At 39.5% G+C, this 18,491-nt stretch overlaps 1 protein-coding gene across 3 annotated transcripts in view; it reads left to right on the top strand.

Annotated features, from left to right (window-relative positions):
- Positions 1–282: 282 nt before the first annotated feature.
- CHD1L (chromodomain helicase DNA binding protein 1 like) overlaps positions 283–18,491 on the top strand; it is a 64,539-nt gene continuing 46,330 nt past the window's right edge. For 2 of the 3 annotated variants that reach the window (XR_009493792.1, NM_001037820.1), the window contains 1 exon segment: positions 283–433. Coding sequence is in view for 1 of the 3 variants with exons in the window: in NM_001037820.1 (NP_001032909.1) it covers positions 301–433 (133 nt within the window). In the remaining 2 variants the exon portion in view is untranslated. 3 annotated transcript variants of the gene reach the window in all.

Genomic DNA, 18,491 nt, shown 5'->3' with positions numbered 1-18,491 from the left:
GAAGCCAACAGAGCACATTTAATGTTGATTAAATAACAAGTGAATGACGAGCGTTTCAGGTGATCAGTCGCCTAGAGCGGACATAAGCTCAGCCCAGAGACACACGTGTGAGCGGCCCCACATGCACCCAGCTGCAAGCATTCAACAGCGGGTAGGGGACCTTCGAGCACCCTCGGCTCTCAAAACTCAGAGCAGGAGCGCCCTCTGGCGGCGGCGGCGTCCGGGAGTTCTGGCCGAGAACGTCGGGAAGGACGCTCGAGGGGCGGGGCGGCGGCGCGGGGCGGTGCTTCGCCCGACTGGATGGAGCGTGTGGGAGCTGCGACCCCGGAGGGCGACATGCCCGGCTTTCTTTTGGCTCTTCAGAGCAAGAGCCGAGCCGAAGCGCCGCGGGCGCGGGTGCAGGAGCAGGACTTGCGGCAGTGGGGCCTCACAGGTCAGTGGCTTCAGGCGAACTTCCGCCCACGCCGGCCGACTCGTTGGGACTCTCCTCGCCCGGGCCTCTGTACCCGTTGCCAGGAACGGTCCGGCGGTGCCGCGGGTGGACCTTCCCGTCGGTTTCAAACCTACAGACACCAGGGCCTTCCTTTCCCGCCCTTGCGGCGGGGCTGGGCGGAGAGGAACTCCACCTTGTGCCGGGTGGCCATTGCCCCGCCTGCGCAGCGCGCGCGGCCGGCGGACGCGGGAGAAATGGGATTCCCAGAGGGGAAGCCCGCTGCTCCAGCTACCCGGCGCGCCGGCCCTGGGGAGGGGGAACTTGTTGAGGCCCCTGTCGCTGAGGTAAGACGTTCCTCTCTCTCAAGAGGCGGAGACTGTCCTGGCGCCCCAAGGGTGTGGGTTTCAAGTTTGTGTTCTGGAGGGTTTGGAGGCCTAGCTCGGGGCGTTTAATTGGTTGCTTCTGTAAAACGATCAGAACTCGTCTCCGAGCTTCAGTTTTCTTCTTCGTTTACCCGGCTCGCACAGTTCTTTGATAGTTCTCCACTGGTTAATTCTCCTCCAGCGTTATAATTTGAAATATGAAGCTAAGCAAAGTTCATCAGCGCTTTTCTGCGTGCAACTATTTTATTTGTACTGGCCCTTCCCTAGAATCTTAGAAGCGCAAAGCTTGCATCCCCTTGAGGTCTTCAGGCAGGGAGGCTGATCGTGTTTCTGGATGGAGACCACAGGGTGGAGAGTTGTTGTTTGTTGTTGTTTAGTCGTTAAGTCGTGTCTTATTCTTTTGCGACCCCTGGACTGTAGCCCGCCAGGCTCCTCTGTCGGTGGGATTTCCCAGGCAAGAATACTAGAGTGGGTTGCCATTTTCTCTAGGGGACCTTCCCATCCCAGATATCGAGCCCATATCTCTTGCGTCTCCTGCTTTGCCACCCGGGAAGCTCGTAAGGAATGTTATCCATGTTAAATGTGAATTTATGGTCTGATGCTTATGTGTTTGGTGTAAAGTTTATCTGTTTATAAAGCCAGAGTTTATACGTGCTTGTGTGTTTGCCTATTTCCTTGCATGTGTTTTTGGGTATGATACGATGTGTGAGAGAAGGCTAGATCAAATGTGCACATTGATACTGGACTGTTGATAATTCACCTGGAGAAATATACACATGGACCAGTGCTGTTATAGTAAAATTGACAAGATAGGTACGAGATTGCAGGTTTGCCTGGAAGAATTAGAGTGAGTGAATGAAGAGGTAAATAGACAAATACGGAAGTTTGGTGCTGGGCATGGATAAGTGCGTAGTGTGGAGAAAGGAAAAAGTAGAAAAGTATACTCAGAGGAATAACCATTTAATATTGTAACTTGAAATTCCTATTTCTATTTGAATAAATTAATGTTCTGAGAAACTATTCTTTGGTTAAAAATGCTTACTGAATTTTCATTTTTTCATTTTTATTTTTTGTATTTTTAAAAATTATTTGTGTTTTTTTTTCTTCTGATTTTTTCATTTTTAACATAAGTAGTACATGTTTTCTGTAAAACATTTAGGGTAATATTCTATGCATAAAGGAGAACAGTAATATACATAATTCTATGACATACTATTATGTTTCCTGCCAGTTCTTGGCCTTTGCATGCATGCATATGTTTGTATATATAATTTCTTTTTCTCTCTCTTTTCCATGGTGGGGCCAGGACTGAGGGAGAAGTGCAAAAATGGGCTTTCATTTTTATGAAACCATAAATTTTTTCCTTATTGTCATTTATTTTTCAATATATTTAGTGCGTATATGTGTGCTAAGTCACTTCAGTCATATCCAACTCTTTGTGATTCTGGATTGTAGCCTGCCAGGCTCCTGGAGTGGGTTGCATATTTAGTAGGTACAGGCTGATTTTTTCATTTTTTATTTTTATTTTGGAGATTAATCTCATCATTTATTTCGTTTGCTATTTTCTTCCATTTTGAGGATTGTCGTTTCATCTCATTTATGGTTTTCTTTGCTGTACAAAAGCTTTTAAGTTTAATTAGGCCCCATTTGTTTATTTTTGTTCTTATTTTCATTACTGTAGAAGGTAGGTCTAAAAAGATCTTGCGGTGATTTATGTAAGTGTTCTTCCTGTGTTTTCCCCTAAGAGTTTTACAGTATCTGGTCTTTAATCCATTTTAAGTTTATTTTTGTGTATGTGTTAGGGAGTGTTCTAATTTATTCTTTTACACGTGGCTGTCCAGTTTTCCCAGCATCACTTATTGAAGAGACTGTCTTTTCTCCATTGTATTTACATGCTTCCTTTGTCATAGATTAGGTGACCATAGGAATGTGGGTTTATCTCTGGGCTTTCTATCCTGTTGCATTGATCTAATATTTCTGTTCTTGTGTCAGTACCATACTGTCTTGGTTACTGTTGCTTTGTAGTATAATCTGAAGCCAGAGAGTCTGATTCCTCCTGCTCCATTTTGTTTTCTCAAGATTGCTTTGGCTATTTGGGGTCTTTTGTGTTTCCATACAAACTGTAAAATTTTTTTCTTTTAATTCTGTGGAAAATGCCATTGGTAATTTGATAGGGATTGCATTGAATCTGTAGGTTGCTTTGGGTAGTATTGATTCTTCCAAGAACATGGTATATCTCTCACCTGTTAGTGTTATCTTTGATTTCTTTCATCAGTTTCTTAATAGTTTTTTGAGTACAGGTCTTTTACCTCCTTAGGTCGGTTTATTCCTAGATATTTTATTTGTTTTGTTGCAGTGGTAAATGGTTTTTTTTTTTTTTTTAATCTTTCCTATCTTTTATTGTTAGTGTGTAGGAGTAATAGAAATTTCTGTGCATTAATTTTGTATACTGCAGCTTTACCAGATTCATTGATTGGCTCTAGTGGTTTTCTGCTGGCGTCTTTAGGATTTTCTGTGTATAGTTTCATGTCATCTGCAGACAGTGACACTTTTGCTTCTTTTTCTCCCGTGTGGATTCCTTTTCTTTTTCTTATCAGATTGCAATGGCTAGACTTCCAAAATTATGTTGAATAATAGTGGTGAGAGTGGACATCCTTGTCTTATTCCTGATCTTAGAGGAAATGCTTTTAGTTTTTCACCATTGAGAATGATGTTTGTGGTGGGTTTTTCATATATGACCTTTATGTTGAGATAGAGTCCCTCTATGCCTACTTTCTGGAGGATTTTTATCATAAATAGGTGTTGAATTTTGTCAAAAGCTTTTTCTGCATCTATTGAGGTGACCATATGGTTTTTATTCTTTAATTTGTTAACATGGTATATCATATTGATTTGCATTTGTTGAAGAATCCCTGCATCCCCAGGATGAAGCCCACTTGATCATGATGTATGATCCTTTTAATATGTTGTTGTATTCTGTTTGTTAGTATTTTGTTGAGGATTTTTGTGTCTGTGTTCATCAGTGATATGGTCTGTAATTTTCTTTTTTTGTGATATCTTTGTCTGGTTTGGGTATTAGGGTGATGGTGGCCTTGTAAATTGAGCTTGGAAGTGTTCCTTCCTCTGCAGTTTTTTGGAAGAGTTTGAGAATGAGTGTTAGCTTGTCTCTAAATGTTTGATAGAATTCGCCTGTGAAGCCATTCTGGTCCTGGACTTTTGTTTGTTGTAAGATTTTTAATTATAGTTTCAATTTCATTACTGGTGATTGGTCTGTTTATATTTTCTATTGGTTTAGTCTTGGTTCAGTCTTGGAACATGGTACCTTTCTAAGAATTGGTCCATTTTTTCCATGTTGTCCATTTTATTGGCAAATAGTTGTTTTAAGTAGTCTCTTTTGATCCTTGGTATCTCTATGGTGTCAGTTGTAATTTCTCCATTTTTCATTTCTAATTTTATTGATTTGAATCTTGTCCCTTTTATCCTTGATGAGTCTGGCTAAGGGTTTATCAATAACCAGCTGCAGTTTCATTGATTTTTGCTATTGTTTTATTTCTACTGGGTTGGCCAAAAAGTTAATTCAAGTTTTTCCATAGTATCTTATGGACAGACTCAAAGGAATTCTTTGGCCAACTCAGTATTTCATTTATTTCTGCTCTGATTTTTATGATTGCTTTAGGTATAAGGTTAGGTTGTTTGAGTTTTTTCTTGTTTTTTGAGGTAGGACTGAATTGCTATACACTTCGTTCTTAGAACTTCTTTTGCTTCATAGGTAGATTTTGGGTCATCGTATTTTCATTTGTTTCTATGTATTTTTAAATTTGCTCTTTGATTTCTTCAGTGATGTCTTGGTTATTTATGTCATATTGTTTAGCCTCCTTGTGTTTGTGGGGTTTTTTTGTTTTTTACATTTTTCCCCCCCTGTTATTGACTTCTGGTCCCATAATGTTGTGGTCAGAAAAGATACTTGATACGATTTCAGTTTTTTAAAATTTACTGAGGCTTAATTTGTGACCCATGATGTTATCTATCCTGGAGAATGTTCCATGTGCACTTGAGAAGAAAGTGTAATATGCTGCTTTCAGGTAGAATGTCCTATAACTAGCAATTAAACCTGCCTGGTCTATATTGGCATTTAAAGCCATGTTTCCTTATTTTCTGTCTAGGTGATGATTCCATTTGTGTAAGTTGGGTGTTAAAGTCCCCCACTATTATTGTGTTCCTGTCAGTTTTCCTTTTTATGGCTGTTAGCATTTTCATTATTTATTGAGGTGCATACATATTTATGTGTTATATCTTCTTGGATTTATCCCTTGATCATTATGTAGTGACCTTCTTTGTCTCTTTTAAGTCTTCTTATTTTTACGTCTGTTTTATCTAAGTATTGCTATTCCCGCTTTCTTTTGATTTCCATTTGCATGGCGTGTCTTTTTCCATCCCCTCACTTTCAGCCTGTATGTGTCTTTAGGTCTGAAGTAAGTCTCTAGTGTGCTGTGTGCTTAGTTGATCAGTCATGTCCAGCTCTTTGCGATCATGTGGACTGTAGCCTGCCAGGCTCCTCTGTCCATGGAATTCTCGAGGCAGGAGTACTGGAATGGGTTGCCATTTCCTTCCCAAGGGGATCTTCCCAACCCAGGGATCGAACCCAGGTCTCCAGCATTGCAGGCAGATTCTTTACCATCTGAGCCACCAGGGATGAACCATACATTCAGATTTTATTTTTGTATCCATTCAGCCAATCTGTTTCTTTTGGTTGGAGCATTTAATCCATTTACATTTAAGATAATTATCAATATACATGTTCCTATTACCATTTTCTTTATTATTCTGGGTGTGTTTTTGTAGGTCTTTTTGTTCTTTTGTGTTTCCTGCCTGGAGTTTAGCATTTGTTGTAAAGCTGTTTTGGTAGTGCTGAATTCTCTTAGCTTTTGCTTGTCTGTAAAGCTTTTGATTTCTCCTTTGAATCTGAATGAGATCTTTGCTAGGTAGAGTAAAGTAGGTTTTTCCCTTTCATTATTTTCAATATATCCTGCCAGTCTCTTCTGGCCTGCAGAATTTCTTCTGAAAAATCAGCTGATAACTTTGTGGAGATTCCCTTGTATGTTATTTTGCTTTGCATTTCCCTTGCATTAGTATTTTTTTTTTTTTTTTAGTATTTGTTTGATTAATATGTGTCTTGCCATGTTTCTCCTTGGGTTTATCCTGTACGGGACTCTGCTTCTTAAACTTGGATGGCTATTTCTTTTCCCATGTTAGGGGATTTTTCGGCTATAATCTCTTCAAATATTTTCTCAGACCCTTTTTCTTTCTCTTTTTTCTTCTGGGATCACTGTTATTCAAATGTTGGTGAGTTTAAAGTCTCTGAGACTCTCATTTCTTTCCATTCTTTTTCTTTATTCTGCTCCTTTGCAGTTATTTCCACTATTCTACCTTTTAGCTCACTTATTCATTCTTCTGTCTCAGTTATCCTGCTATTGATTCCTTCTAGTGTATTTTTAATTTCATTTTTATTTATTTTAATTGGAGGATAATTACAATATTGTGATGGTTTCTGCGATATTCAATATGAGTTGGCCATAGGTATACTACACACATGTCCCCCCAATCCTGAACCCCCTCCCACCCCCCTCCCCACTCCACCCCTCGAGGCTGTTCCAGATCACTGGCTTTGGGTGCCCTGCTTCATGCATCAGACTTGCACTGGTCATCTGTTTTACATATGGTAATGTATATATTTCAGTGCCATTCTGTCAAATCATCCTTCACTCTCCTTTTCCCACTGAGTCCAAAAGTCTATTCTTTACGTCTGTATTTGCTGCCCTGTATGTAGCATTGATTGTCGGTGCCATCTTTCTAAATTTTGTGTGTGTGTGTATATATATATATATATATATGTATATATACACATATATGCATTAGTATACAGTATCTGTCTTTCTCTTTCTGGCTTATTTCACTCTATAATAGGCTCTATTGCTATTGCTAAGTCACTTTAGTCGTGTCCGACTCTGTGTGACCCTATAGACGGCAGCCCACCAGGCTTCCCCGTCCTTGGGATTCTCCAGGCAAGAACACTGGAGTGGGTTGCCATTTCCTTCTCCAATGCATGAAAGTGAAAAGTGAAAATGAAGTTGCTCAGTCATGTCCGACCCTCATCGACCCCATGGACTGCAGCCTTCCAGGCTCCTCCATCCATGGGATTTTCCAGGCAAGAGTACTAGAGTGGGGTGCCATTGCCTTCTCTGATAATAGGCTCTAGGTTCATCCATCTCATTAGAACTGACTCAAATGCATTCTTTTATAGCTGAGTAATATTCCATTGTGTATGTGTACCACAACTTTCTTGTCCATTCATCTGCTGATAGATACCTAGATTGCTTCCATGTCCTGGCTATTGTAAATAGTGCTGCAATGAACATTGGGGTACATGTGTCTCTTTCAATTCTGGTTTCCTCAGGGTATACGCCCAGCATTGGGATTGCTGGGTTGTATGGCTGTTTTATTCCGAGTTTTTTAAGGAATCTCCACACTGTTTTGTATAGTGGCTGTACTAGTTTGCATTCCCACCAACAGTGGAAGAGGGTTCCCTTTTCACCACACCCTCTACAGCATTTAGTGTTTGTAGACTTTTTGATGATGGCCATTCTGACCAGCTTGAGATGACACCTCATTGTGGTTTTGATTTGCATTTCTCTAATAATGAGTGACGTTGAGCATCTTTTCATATGTTTATTAGCCATCTATATGACTTCTTTGGAGAAATGTCTGTTTAGGTCTTTTGTCCACCTTTTGACTGAGTTGTTCATTTTTCAGGTATTGAGCTTCGTGAGCTGCTTGTGTATTTTGGAGATTGTCACTTGTTTAGTTTGCTATTATTTTCTCCCATTCTGAAGGCTGTCTTTTCACCTTGTTTATAGTTTCCTTCGTTGTGCAAAAGCTTTCAAGTTTAATTAGTCCCGTTTGTTTATTTTTGTTTTTATTTCCATTACTCTGGGAGGTGGATCATGAGGATCTTCCTGTGATTTATGATGGAGAGTGTTCTGCCTGTGTTTTCCTCCAAGAGTTTTATAGTTTCTGGTCTTACATTTAGGTCTTTAATCCATTTTGCATTTTATTTTTGTGTATAGTGTTAAAAAGTGTTCTAGTTTCATTCTTTTACATGTAGTTGATCAGTTTTCCCAGGACCATTTGTTGAAGAGGCTATCTTTTCTCCATTATGTATTTTTGCCTCCTTTGTCAAAGGTAAACTCTGCATAGGTGAGTGGATTTAGCTCTGGACTTCCTAGTTTGTTCCATTGATCTATATTTCTGTCTTTGTGCTAGTACTGTACTGTTTTGATAGCTGTAGCTTTGTAGTGTAGTCGTAAGTCAGGAAGGTTGATTCCTCCAGTTCTGTTCTTTCTCAAGATTGCTCTAGCTGTTCAGGGTCTTTTGTGTTTCCATACAAATTATGAAGTTGTTTGTTTTAGTTCTGTGAAATATACCATTGGTAGTTTTCATAGGGATTGCATTGAATCTATAGATTGCTTTGAATAGTAAATTCATTTTCATTATATTGATTCTTCTAATCCAAGAACATAGTATATTTCTCTGTTTGACTTCCTCAGTGTTTTAGTTTTCTGTATATGAATCTTGTCTCTTTGGGTAAATTTATTCTTAAGTATTTTATTCATTTCAGTGCAATGGTGAATGGGTTTGTTTTCTTAATTTCTCTTTATGATTTTTCAATGTTAGAGTATAGGAGTGCAATGGATTTCTGTGTATTAACTTTATATCCTGTGACTTTACTATATTTATTGATTAGTTTTAGTAGTTTTCCAGTGGCATCTTTAGGTTTTCTATGTAGAGGATCATGTCATCTGCAGTGAGAGTCAATTCTTTTCCAATGTGGATTCCTTTTATTTTCCTTCTCTGATAGCTGTGGCTAGGACTTACAAAACTATGTTGAATAGTAGTAGTGAGAGTAGGCACCCTTGTCTTGTTCCTGCTTTTAGAGAAAATGCTTTCAATTTTTTGCCATTGAGGATAATGTTTGTTGTGTGTTTATTATATATGACTTTTATTATGTTAAGGTATGTTCCTTCCATGCCTACTTTCTGGAGAATTTTTATCATAAATGGGTATTGAATTTTGTCAAAGGCTTTCTCTGCATCTACTGAAGTAATCATATGGTTTTTATCTTTAAGTTTGTTGAGATGGTGTATCACATTGATTAGTTTGCAAATATTGAAGAATCCTTGCACTGGAATAAAGCCCACTTGGTCATGCTATATGATCTTTTTAATATGTTGTTGGATTCTGTTTGCTAGAATTTTTTTGAGGATTTTTGCATCTATGTTCATCAGTGATATTGGCCTGTAGTTTTCTTTTTTTGTGGCTTCTTTGTCTGGTTTTGGTATCAGGGTAATGGTGGCCTCATAGAATGAGTTTGGGAGTTTTCCTTCCTCTGCAATTTTCTGGAAGTTTGAGTAGAATAGGTGTTGGCTCTTTAAATTTTTGGTAGAATTTACCTGTGAAGCCATCTGGTCCTGGGCTTTTGTTTGTTGGAAGATTTTTTTATTACAGTTTCGATTTTCATGCTTGTGATTGGTCTGTTCACATTTTCTGTCTTCCTGTTTCAGTTTTGGAAGGTTATACTTTTCTAAGAATTTGTCCATTTCTTCCAAGTTGTCCATTTTATTGGCATATAGTTGCTGATAGTAGTCGCTTATGATCTTTTGTGGAGAAGGCAATGGCACCCCACTCCAGCACTCGATCTTTTGTATATCTGTGTTGTCTGTCTTAATTTCTCCATTTTCATTTCTAATTTCATGGATTTGAGTCTTTTTTTCCTTGACAAGTCTGGCTAACAGTTGTGTATTTTGTTTATCTTCTCAAAGAACCAGCTTTTAGTTTTATTGATCTTTGCTATAGTCTCCTTCATTTCCTTTTCATTATTTCTATTCTGATTTTTATGATTTATTTCCTTCTACTAACTTTGGGTTTTTTGTTGTTATTCTTCTTTTTCTAGTTGTTTTAGGATTAAGGTTAGATTGTTTGTTTGATGTTTCTCTTGTTTCTTGAGGTTGGCTTGTATTGCTATGAAGTCCCTCTAAGCATGGCTTTTACTAAATCCCATAGATTTTGCATTGTTGTATTTTCATTATCATTTGCTTCGATGCATATTTCTATTTCCATTTTCATTTCTTCAGTGATCTGTTGGTTGTTCAGAAGCATTTCGTTTAGCCTTCATATGTTTGTGTTTTTTATACTTTTATATTTTTCTGTAGTTGATATCTTAGTTGTAATCAGAAAAGATGCTTGAAATGATCTCAATTTTTAAAAAATTTACCAAGGCTTAATTTGTGGCCCAGGATGTGATCTACCCTGGAGAATGTTCCACATGCACTTGAGAAAAAGATGAAATCCATTGTTTTTGGGTGAAATGCCCTGTAGATACCAATTAGGACCAACTGGTCCAATGTATCATTTAAAGCTTGAGTTTCCATGTTAATTTTCTGTCTGGATGATCTGTCCATCAGTGTGAGTGGGGTATTAAAGTCCCCCACTATTATTGTGTTATTGTTGAGTTCTCCTTTAATAGTTGTTAGCATTTGCCTTATGTATTGAGGTGTTCCTATGCTGGGTGCATATATATGTTTACAATTTTTATGTTCTTTTCTTGGATTAATCCCTTGATCATTATGTACTTCTTTGTCAAAGTGTCCTTTGTCTCTTATAACTGTCTTTATTTTAAAGTCTATTTTATCTGATATGAGTATTGCTACTTCTGCTTTGTTTTGGTCTCCATTTGCATGAAATATTTTTCCTAGCCCCTGACTTTGAGTCTGTATGTGTCCCTAGGTTTGAGATGGATCTTTTGTAGGCAGCATATAAAGGGGTCTTGCTTTTGTATCCATTTGGCCAGTCTCTGTCTTTTGGTTGGAGCATTTAACCCATTTATATTTAAGGTAATTATTGATAAGTATTATCCTGTTACCATTGTGTTTGGGGTTTGTTTCTATAAACCTTTTTTCTGTGTTTCCTGTCTAAATAACATCCTTTAGCATTTGTTGAAGAGCTGGTTTGGTGGTGCTGAATTCTCTTAGCTTTTGCTTGTCTGAAAGCTTTTGATTTCTCCTTCGAATCTGAATGATATCCTTGCTGGGTAGAGTAATCCTGGTTATAGGTTTTTCCCTTTCATCACTTTAAGTATATCCTGCCATTCCCTTCTGTCCTGCAGAGTTTTTGTTGAAAGATTGACTGTTCTCCTTTCAAGTTGTTTGGTGCTTTTATTATTTTTTCTTTGTATTTAATTTTTGTTAGTTTGATTAATAAGTATCTTGGCATGTTCTCCTTGGGTTTATACTGTATGAGATTCTCTGGGTTTCTTGGACTTCGGTGGCTATTTCCATCCCCATTTTAGGGAAGTTTTCAACTATTACTTCCTCAAATATTTTCTCATGCCCTTTCCTTTTGTCTTCTTCTCCTGGGATGCTTATAATTCAAATGTTGGGGTGCTTAACATTGTCCCAGAGGTCTCTGTGACTGTTCTCATTTCTTTCTATTCTTTTATCTTTTTTCCACTCTGCTTCATTTATTTCCACCATTTTGTCTTCCAGTTCACTTACCCTTTCTTCTGCCTCAGGTACTCTACTGTTGGTTCACTCCAGAGTGTTTTTAATCTCAGTTATTGCATTGCTCATTGCTGATTGACTATTCTTTATTTCTCCTAGATCCTTGCTAAACATTTCTTTCATCTTCTCAAGCCATGTGTCTAGTGTGCTTATCTGTATCTCCATTTTGCTTTCAAGATTTTGGATCATCTTTACTATCATTATTCTGAATTCTTTTTCAGATAGACTCTATCTCCTCTTTGGTTTGGTTTGGTGGGTTTTTACATGTTCCTTCACCTGCTGGGTATTTCTCTGGCTTTTCATTCTGTTTGCTGTGTTTGCGGTCTCCTTTCTTCTGGCTGGAGGGTTGTAGTTCCTCTTAGTTGTGGAGTCTGCTCCCTATGGGTAGGGTTGGACCAGTGGCTTGTGAAGATTTCCGGACTGGGTGAACTTGTGTGTGTATTCTGGTTGATGGAGCTGGATCTCATCTCTCTGGAGGGCAGTGCAGTGTCCAGTAGAGAGTTTTGGGGTATCTGTGAATTTGGTGTGGCTTTGGGGAGCCTGTCTGTTAATGTTCAAGATTGTGTTCTGTTTTGCTGGAGGATTAGCTTGGGATGTCTTGCACTGGAGCTTGCTGGCTCTTGGGTGGAGCTTAGACTCAGTGTAGGTGTGGAGGGTTTTGGGTGGACTCTGGTGTATTAATGTTCTCTGTTGTCAGGAGTTTTATGATGGTCAGAAGTTCTGGAGTTGAGCCTCCTGCCTCTGGGTTTCAGTCCTGACATCTTACAGTAGCATCAAGACTTCTCCATCCACATAGCACAAAAGACAAAACCCATAGGTTAATGATGAAACAACTCTCCACAGCCAGGAACACCCAAAGGGAGTCACAGAGTTTATATAGAGAAGAGAATAGGGAGGAAGGAGAAAGAGGTGACCAGGAGAAAAAAAGAGTCAAAAGGGCAGAGCAATTAAGCTAATAATCAACTCCCTAAGTGAAAATGGGTACTAAAAATTAGGCTCTTAAAGATACAAAATTAATAACAAAAGATAGAAAAGCAAAAATTAAGAACCTGGAATAAAAATTAGACTCTCAAAAGCACAATGTAAAAATACGGAATTTATTTCAAAATTAAGTTGTTTTTTTTTTTTTTTAAGTGAAATTAGGCTATAAAAACTAAAGGAGTAACAAAGAGCTGTATTAGGACAGTATGAGGGGAAAAAAGAAAAATAAGAGGGGAAGAAAGAAAAAATAGGAATTGAAATATGAGAAATTAAAAAATAATAAAATTTTTGAAAATTAAAAAAATAATAATGAAGAAAAAAGTTTCTTTTAAATATTTCAGTAAGAAGCAGAGGGATATATATGGTGGTAGTGAGATGAATGTTCATTTGATTTCTCTGTGTTTCTGCTAGTTGAGTTGCCTACTCAGAAAGTCCTCCAGTATATCTAGGAATGTCTCTGGAGCTGTTGTGGGCAGCGTGGAGTCAGTTCAGTGTCAGATATTCCCTTGTTCCAGCTGTAGTTGTTCCCAACGTGTACAGTTGCCCCTCAAATGCACAGTCTCAGTTTGACTGTGGGGTTTTAATCTGTTGCACCTGCTGCTTCTGGGGCAGTTCCCCCTTCTTTTCTTTGCTTAGGCTGGCCTCCTCTGTTTGCAAGTTTTCCTTCAGTGTCTGATCTCCACCCTGACATGAAGGGGTGAAACTGGCCACTTATTCAGGCTCACTTGTGCTGTGGAGACAGCAAGTGAAAGTGTCAGTCACCAAGTTGTGTCCAACTGTTTGCAACCCCATGGACTGTACTTCAGGCTCCTCTGTCCATGGGATTCTCCAGGCAAGAATACTGAAGTGGGTTGCCATTCCCTTCTCCAGGGGATCTTCCCACCCGACCCAGGGATTGAACCCAGGTCTCCTGCATTGCAGGCAGTTTCTTTACTGATTGAGCCATGAGGGAAGATGTGGAAAGGGAGGGACACTGCAAACAGGCACCACTGGTGTGTGTGGGGAGCCCTTGAAATGGATGGATCACCCAGGAATTGCCATAGTTCAAGGCGGTGTGCACCTGCTGAGTCCAAGTGCTAGGGCTCCCGAGTGCAGGGTGCACCGTGGGGGCACAGCCCCAGGTGGGCCATGCATCTCCTCAGGGGAGTTGGTCTCAGGCTGTGATACCCTCTATAGCTCTGTGGTGTCCAGGATCCTGGGAACACGTGGGTAGCGGCTGGTGGCTTGCTCACAGCTTGGGGGAGATGCGGTGTTTGGGGCTGAGATTGCAGCGGCTCCTTGCTTTCTGCCTCTGGCTGCTGCTCACCTGCCTCTCTGCCTCTGAGGAGAGTCTTCATTTATTGTGTTGTTCATCACTGTCTATTTGTTCTTTAATTCTTTAGGTCCTTGTTAAACATTTCTCGTATTTTCTCTATCCTTGCCAAGAAATGGGTCCAGCTCTGGAGTTTGCAGGCAGTTGGGTGGAGATGGGCCTTGGTGCTAGGATGAAGACCTCTGGGAGAGTTCACATTGATTAATATTTCCTGGATCTGAAGTTCTCTATTAGTCCAATGGCGTGGTGTCAGTTCCCCCACCACAGGGTCTCAGATCCAAGCCCTGGCCTGGGAACCAAGACCCTGCAAGTCATGTGGCATAGCCAAAAAAAAAAAAGCAATAAACAGAAAAAGAGCAGAACAATACCAAAGGACAAAAATAAGATAAAATTAGAAAAATTAAAAACATATAGAACAAGAGAACAATAAAAATAAAAGTGGAACAAGACAGAACCACAACAGCAAAAAAATTAAAAAAAAATAATATAAAAATAAAAGATAAAAAAGAAAAAGAGTTCCCTGGTGCTTTCTCTAGCCATGTTCTTGCCCCCCATGGTGAGCTGTAGCCTATCCCTGCCTCCCCAGTAGACCTCAACACTTCTCTGGTTAGGTCTCTGGACTCTCTGTGTCAGCCCCACCTTTGCGTGTGTTCCTCTCACCAGCATCTGTTCCTGAAGCTGGCCTGGAGCACACGTGCCCGCATAGGCCTCCATATGCATGCTCAAAGGGTTGTTGAGCATTTTTTATTGAGGTTTGTTTTTGCTTTGTAGGCTCTTGCTTGCATTGAAAAATTAAATATTTGTCATGTATAATGGAAATATGTTTTCTGACGTGTTATTTGTCTTTTGATTTTGTTGCATGTGTGTATGTATATCAGTGATGATGTTTAATAATTCTTTGTAGTCAGAACTTTTAACCTTGTAGCATGTGAGTTTTGCCATTAGCATTCTGCTTAGAAAGGACTGCTATCCTGAATTTGTACTTAATGGCCTAAATGTTTTTCTTCTAGTATAATTATGGTTTTTCATTTTACATTAAAATTTTCATTTCCCCAGAAATTTATTAGGAGAGAACTTGACTCTATTCCTTTCCCCCAAATATGGAACAGAGTGCCTGCTTTTTGGAAATTGCTGACTTAAATAAGTATTTTGTTCTGCGGTAAGCAGTCGTCTTCTTAATAGTGTCAGAGATACATCCCATTCATTTGGTGAACTTTAGAAACTCAAAATACATTGTATCATAAAGGTGTGTTTGGATTGCAGTTTTTTTTTTGGAATATGCAGAAAGCTGACAGTTGGCCTTCTGGTTTTTTCCTTCTGGTAATTTATGTCATTTGCCTCTGACTGCTTTTAAGATACTTTCTTTTAAGTTTTTAGAAACCTAATTATGATGTATCTTGGTATATATTTCTTTGGGTTTATTTTTTTATTCTCTTTGAAGTTCATTCAGCTTTTTGAATCTGTAGATCTTTTGCCAAATTGTGGAAATTTTTCAGCCATTCTTTCTTTGAGTACTTTTTTAGCTCTGTCCTGTTTCTCTCTCTTTCTGGGATGCCGATGAATGAATGTAGATCTTTTGTTAGAGACTTGCAGTTCCCTGAAGCTCTGTTTTCAGTCTGTTTTCTCTCTGTTTAGATTGAGTAATTTCTGTGGTTCTGCCTTCCAGTTCACTGATTCTTTTTTCTAGTCTGCTATCAAGCCCATCTTCTGAGTTTTTTACTTCGGTTATTGTAGTTGTTAGTATATTATTTTTCTTTGTACTTTCTATTTCTTTACTGATGCTTTCAATTTTTTTTTTCAATTATTTTAATAAACATGTTCATAGTTGCTTGTTGAGGCACTTTTATCATTTCTGGTTTAAAATAAGTGTAACACCTGTGTCATCTAGATGTTGGCATCTCTGGATTGTCTTTTTTCATTCAGTTTGAAATCTTCCTGGTTCTTGGTATAATGAATGTTTAATAAAACTGGACTTTTTTTTTTTTTTTTTTAATTTATTTTAGCTGCACAGGGTCTTCATTGTGCCACGTGGGCTTCCCTAGTTGTGGTGTGCAGAGTAAGTTTCCATATGTGGAATCTTAGTTTCCTCATCAGGGATTGAACCTGGGCTTCCTGCATTGGGAGCGTGAAGTCTTATCCCCTGGACCACCAGGGAAGTTCTTACTTTACATATTGAGACTCAAGGTCTCATTTAAACCTTTTGTTCAGTTGTCTATGCTGCTCTAGCAGGGAAAGGTGGTTGCTGCCTTGTTACTACCAGGTGGAAATAGAAATCAGACTCCGCCTCTGAGCTTTTCTTAATACCTGGAAATAGGGAGGGGGTTTGTCCTTACTTCTGGGTGAGAATGAGAGTACTAGCTCCTAATCTGGTCCCCATGGGCACTGTGCTAGGGGTGGTCTCATTAACCCAAGGCAGTGATAAAAATCCTGAGTCTCCACTAGGCCTCCTTTAACACTGTAGGGCCGGTTGGGGATGGGGCTCATATGATCTAGTAGGAATCTAAGTTCAGGCTCCCTGTGTGGTCTCTACTGACACTGTAGGGGAGGGAAAAGTAAAGTGGGACGGCTTCATTATTGGTGAATGGGATGAAGATCCTGACTGCCTGGTTAGCCGTCTCCAGTACCTTCCTCCTAGGGGTGATGGGAACTTCACTGAATCTCTTGAGGGTGGAGGTCTAGGCTCCCATTTGGCCTTTGCTGGTGTGGATGGGGCCACAGATTTTTCCCTTTAGTGTTTGGCTTAACTAGAGTGGTTATTGTCCAGAAGTTATAAGTTTTGTCTCTCTAGGCTTTCTTTTCCCTTTGGCTATGGAAACAGGCTTTTGTTAAACTTTTCTTTACTGTGTACATTGGCATTTCTGGGTGGTTAATTTCTTCACCTCTAAGTCTGAGCTATATGAGGCAAAAAGAAACCCAGGGAACTCATAACTGTTGTTTGCTGGCTCCCAAGGTTACTAACCAGTCTGCCTTCTTTGGCCCCACCTTTTCAGAGTCATCTTGTTATGTTCATTTTCTTTGTAATATTCAGAATTTTTAGTTGTATTATCCAGAGGAATGATGAAAAGAACATCTCTATGTCCCCAAAAGCAGAAGTCTCCAAGGTTCATATTTTAATCTTCTTTAAATTTTCTGGATTTTCCCACATGCAGTATGGGGATGATAACCTAGCATGAGCTTGTTACTACTTTAAATTGGGTAAATTAATGTACATTGTTTACTACTCTCTCTGGTATTTAGTGGAGAAGGCAATGGCACCCCACTCCAGTACTCTTGCCTGGAGAATCCCATGGACAGAGGAGCCTGGTGGGCTGCAGTCCATGGGGTCGCTAAGAGTTGGACAGGACTGAGTGACTTCACTTTCACTTTTCACTTTCATGCATTGGAGAAGGAAAGGGCAACCCACTCCAGTATTCTTGCCTTAAGAATCCCAGGGATGGCAGAGCCTGGTGGACCTGCCGTCTGTGGGGTTGCACAGAGTCGGACACGACTGAAGCAACTTAGCAGCAGCTGGTATTTAGTAAGTACTTAATATCAAAAATAGTAATCCTTTATCTGCCTTACTTGCCATCAGTATCTTTTTTTCATTTGTCATTTGCCTGTTAAAAAACGCTTTATTTTTGTTTGCGCTGGTCTTTGTTGCTGCGTGCGTGTTTTCTCTAGTTGCAGTGCGGTCGCTAGTTGTGGTGCACAGCTTCTTACTGCAGTGCCTTCTCTTCTGCAGATCATGGGCTCTAGGGTGTGTGGGCTTCAGTGGTTGGCAGCACCAGAGTGCTCTCTAGAGTGCAGGCTCAGTAGTTGTGGCACAGGAGTTTAGTTGTTCTGCACTATGTGGAATCTCCCCAGACCAGGGATTGAACCCATGTCCCTGGTATTGGCAGGTGGATTCTTAACCACTGGACCACCAGGGAGGTCTGCCTTTTATTTTTATGGAGGGTTTTTTTTTTTAATGTACTAAATTATTGTTTCTTTTCTAAACAAAAATTACATATATAAAGTAAATGTCTTTATTTAAAAATTATAATTATATACCTACATAAAAAATAACTTGTTAATCTTTTAAATGTTTTACAATTGTATGTTGCCCAGTTTCTTTTTAAAGGTGATGAGTTCAAACCAGAGTTTTACTTTTGTTAATAGTTTTTCTATAAAGTATGTTTGGGATTTCCCCCCTTCGGAAGATATGGCTAGTCTCTGAAACTGAATTTCCCCCACCCCACCCCAGAGAAAGAGAGGCAGCAGGAGCTCTCTGGACTTCAGACATCTATTTTCTGCTGTCCTTGTACATTGGTAAACACCGCCGGTGCAACACTGTTTGCATTCTTAACAGCATTGCTTCTGGATTCAAACTTGATTTAATCTCATTCTGTCTTGATTTTTTTTGTTTCCTTTAGCATCCAGTGGCAGATTTAAATGGTTGCAGTTAAGCAAGCAGACACGTGTATCACCCATGTGTTGTTTTTTGCTGTTACGTTGCATCAGTAAAACCTCATTTCCTAGAATGGACACTGGCATGAGACTCAGGCAGTCTGGAGGCCAGATCCCAGGTTGATTTTCTCATCTGCCAAGTGGATCCTGTAACACTGACAGGCTGTTTTAGGGCTTTGACTATAGTGGTGGCAAAGTTTGTTAAAAAAATAGTGTGAAAGTCAGCAAATATTTGCATATCTGTAACTTCTCAGCAAAAGATACGTCCAGTAGGCTTGGGGTATGGGTAATTAGCCTGTGTTCTTTGGTTGAAGGTCTTGAACATAGCCTGTGTGTGTGCTGAA

The sequence above is a fragment of the Bos taurus genome, chromosome 3, assembly GCF_002263795.3.
Source record: "Bos taurus isolate L1 Dominette 01449 registration number 42190680 breed Hereford chromosome 3, ARS-UCD2.0, whole genome shotgun sequence".
Classification (NCBI taxonomy): Eukaryota; Metazoa; Chordata; class Mammalia; order Artiodactyla; family Bovidae; genus Bos; species Bos taurus.
This window is presented reverse-complemented; position numbering and strand designations above follow the sequence as displayed.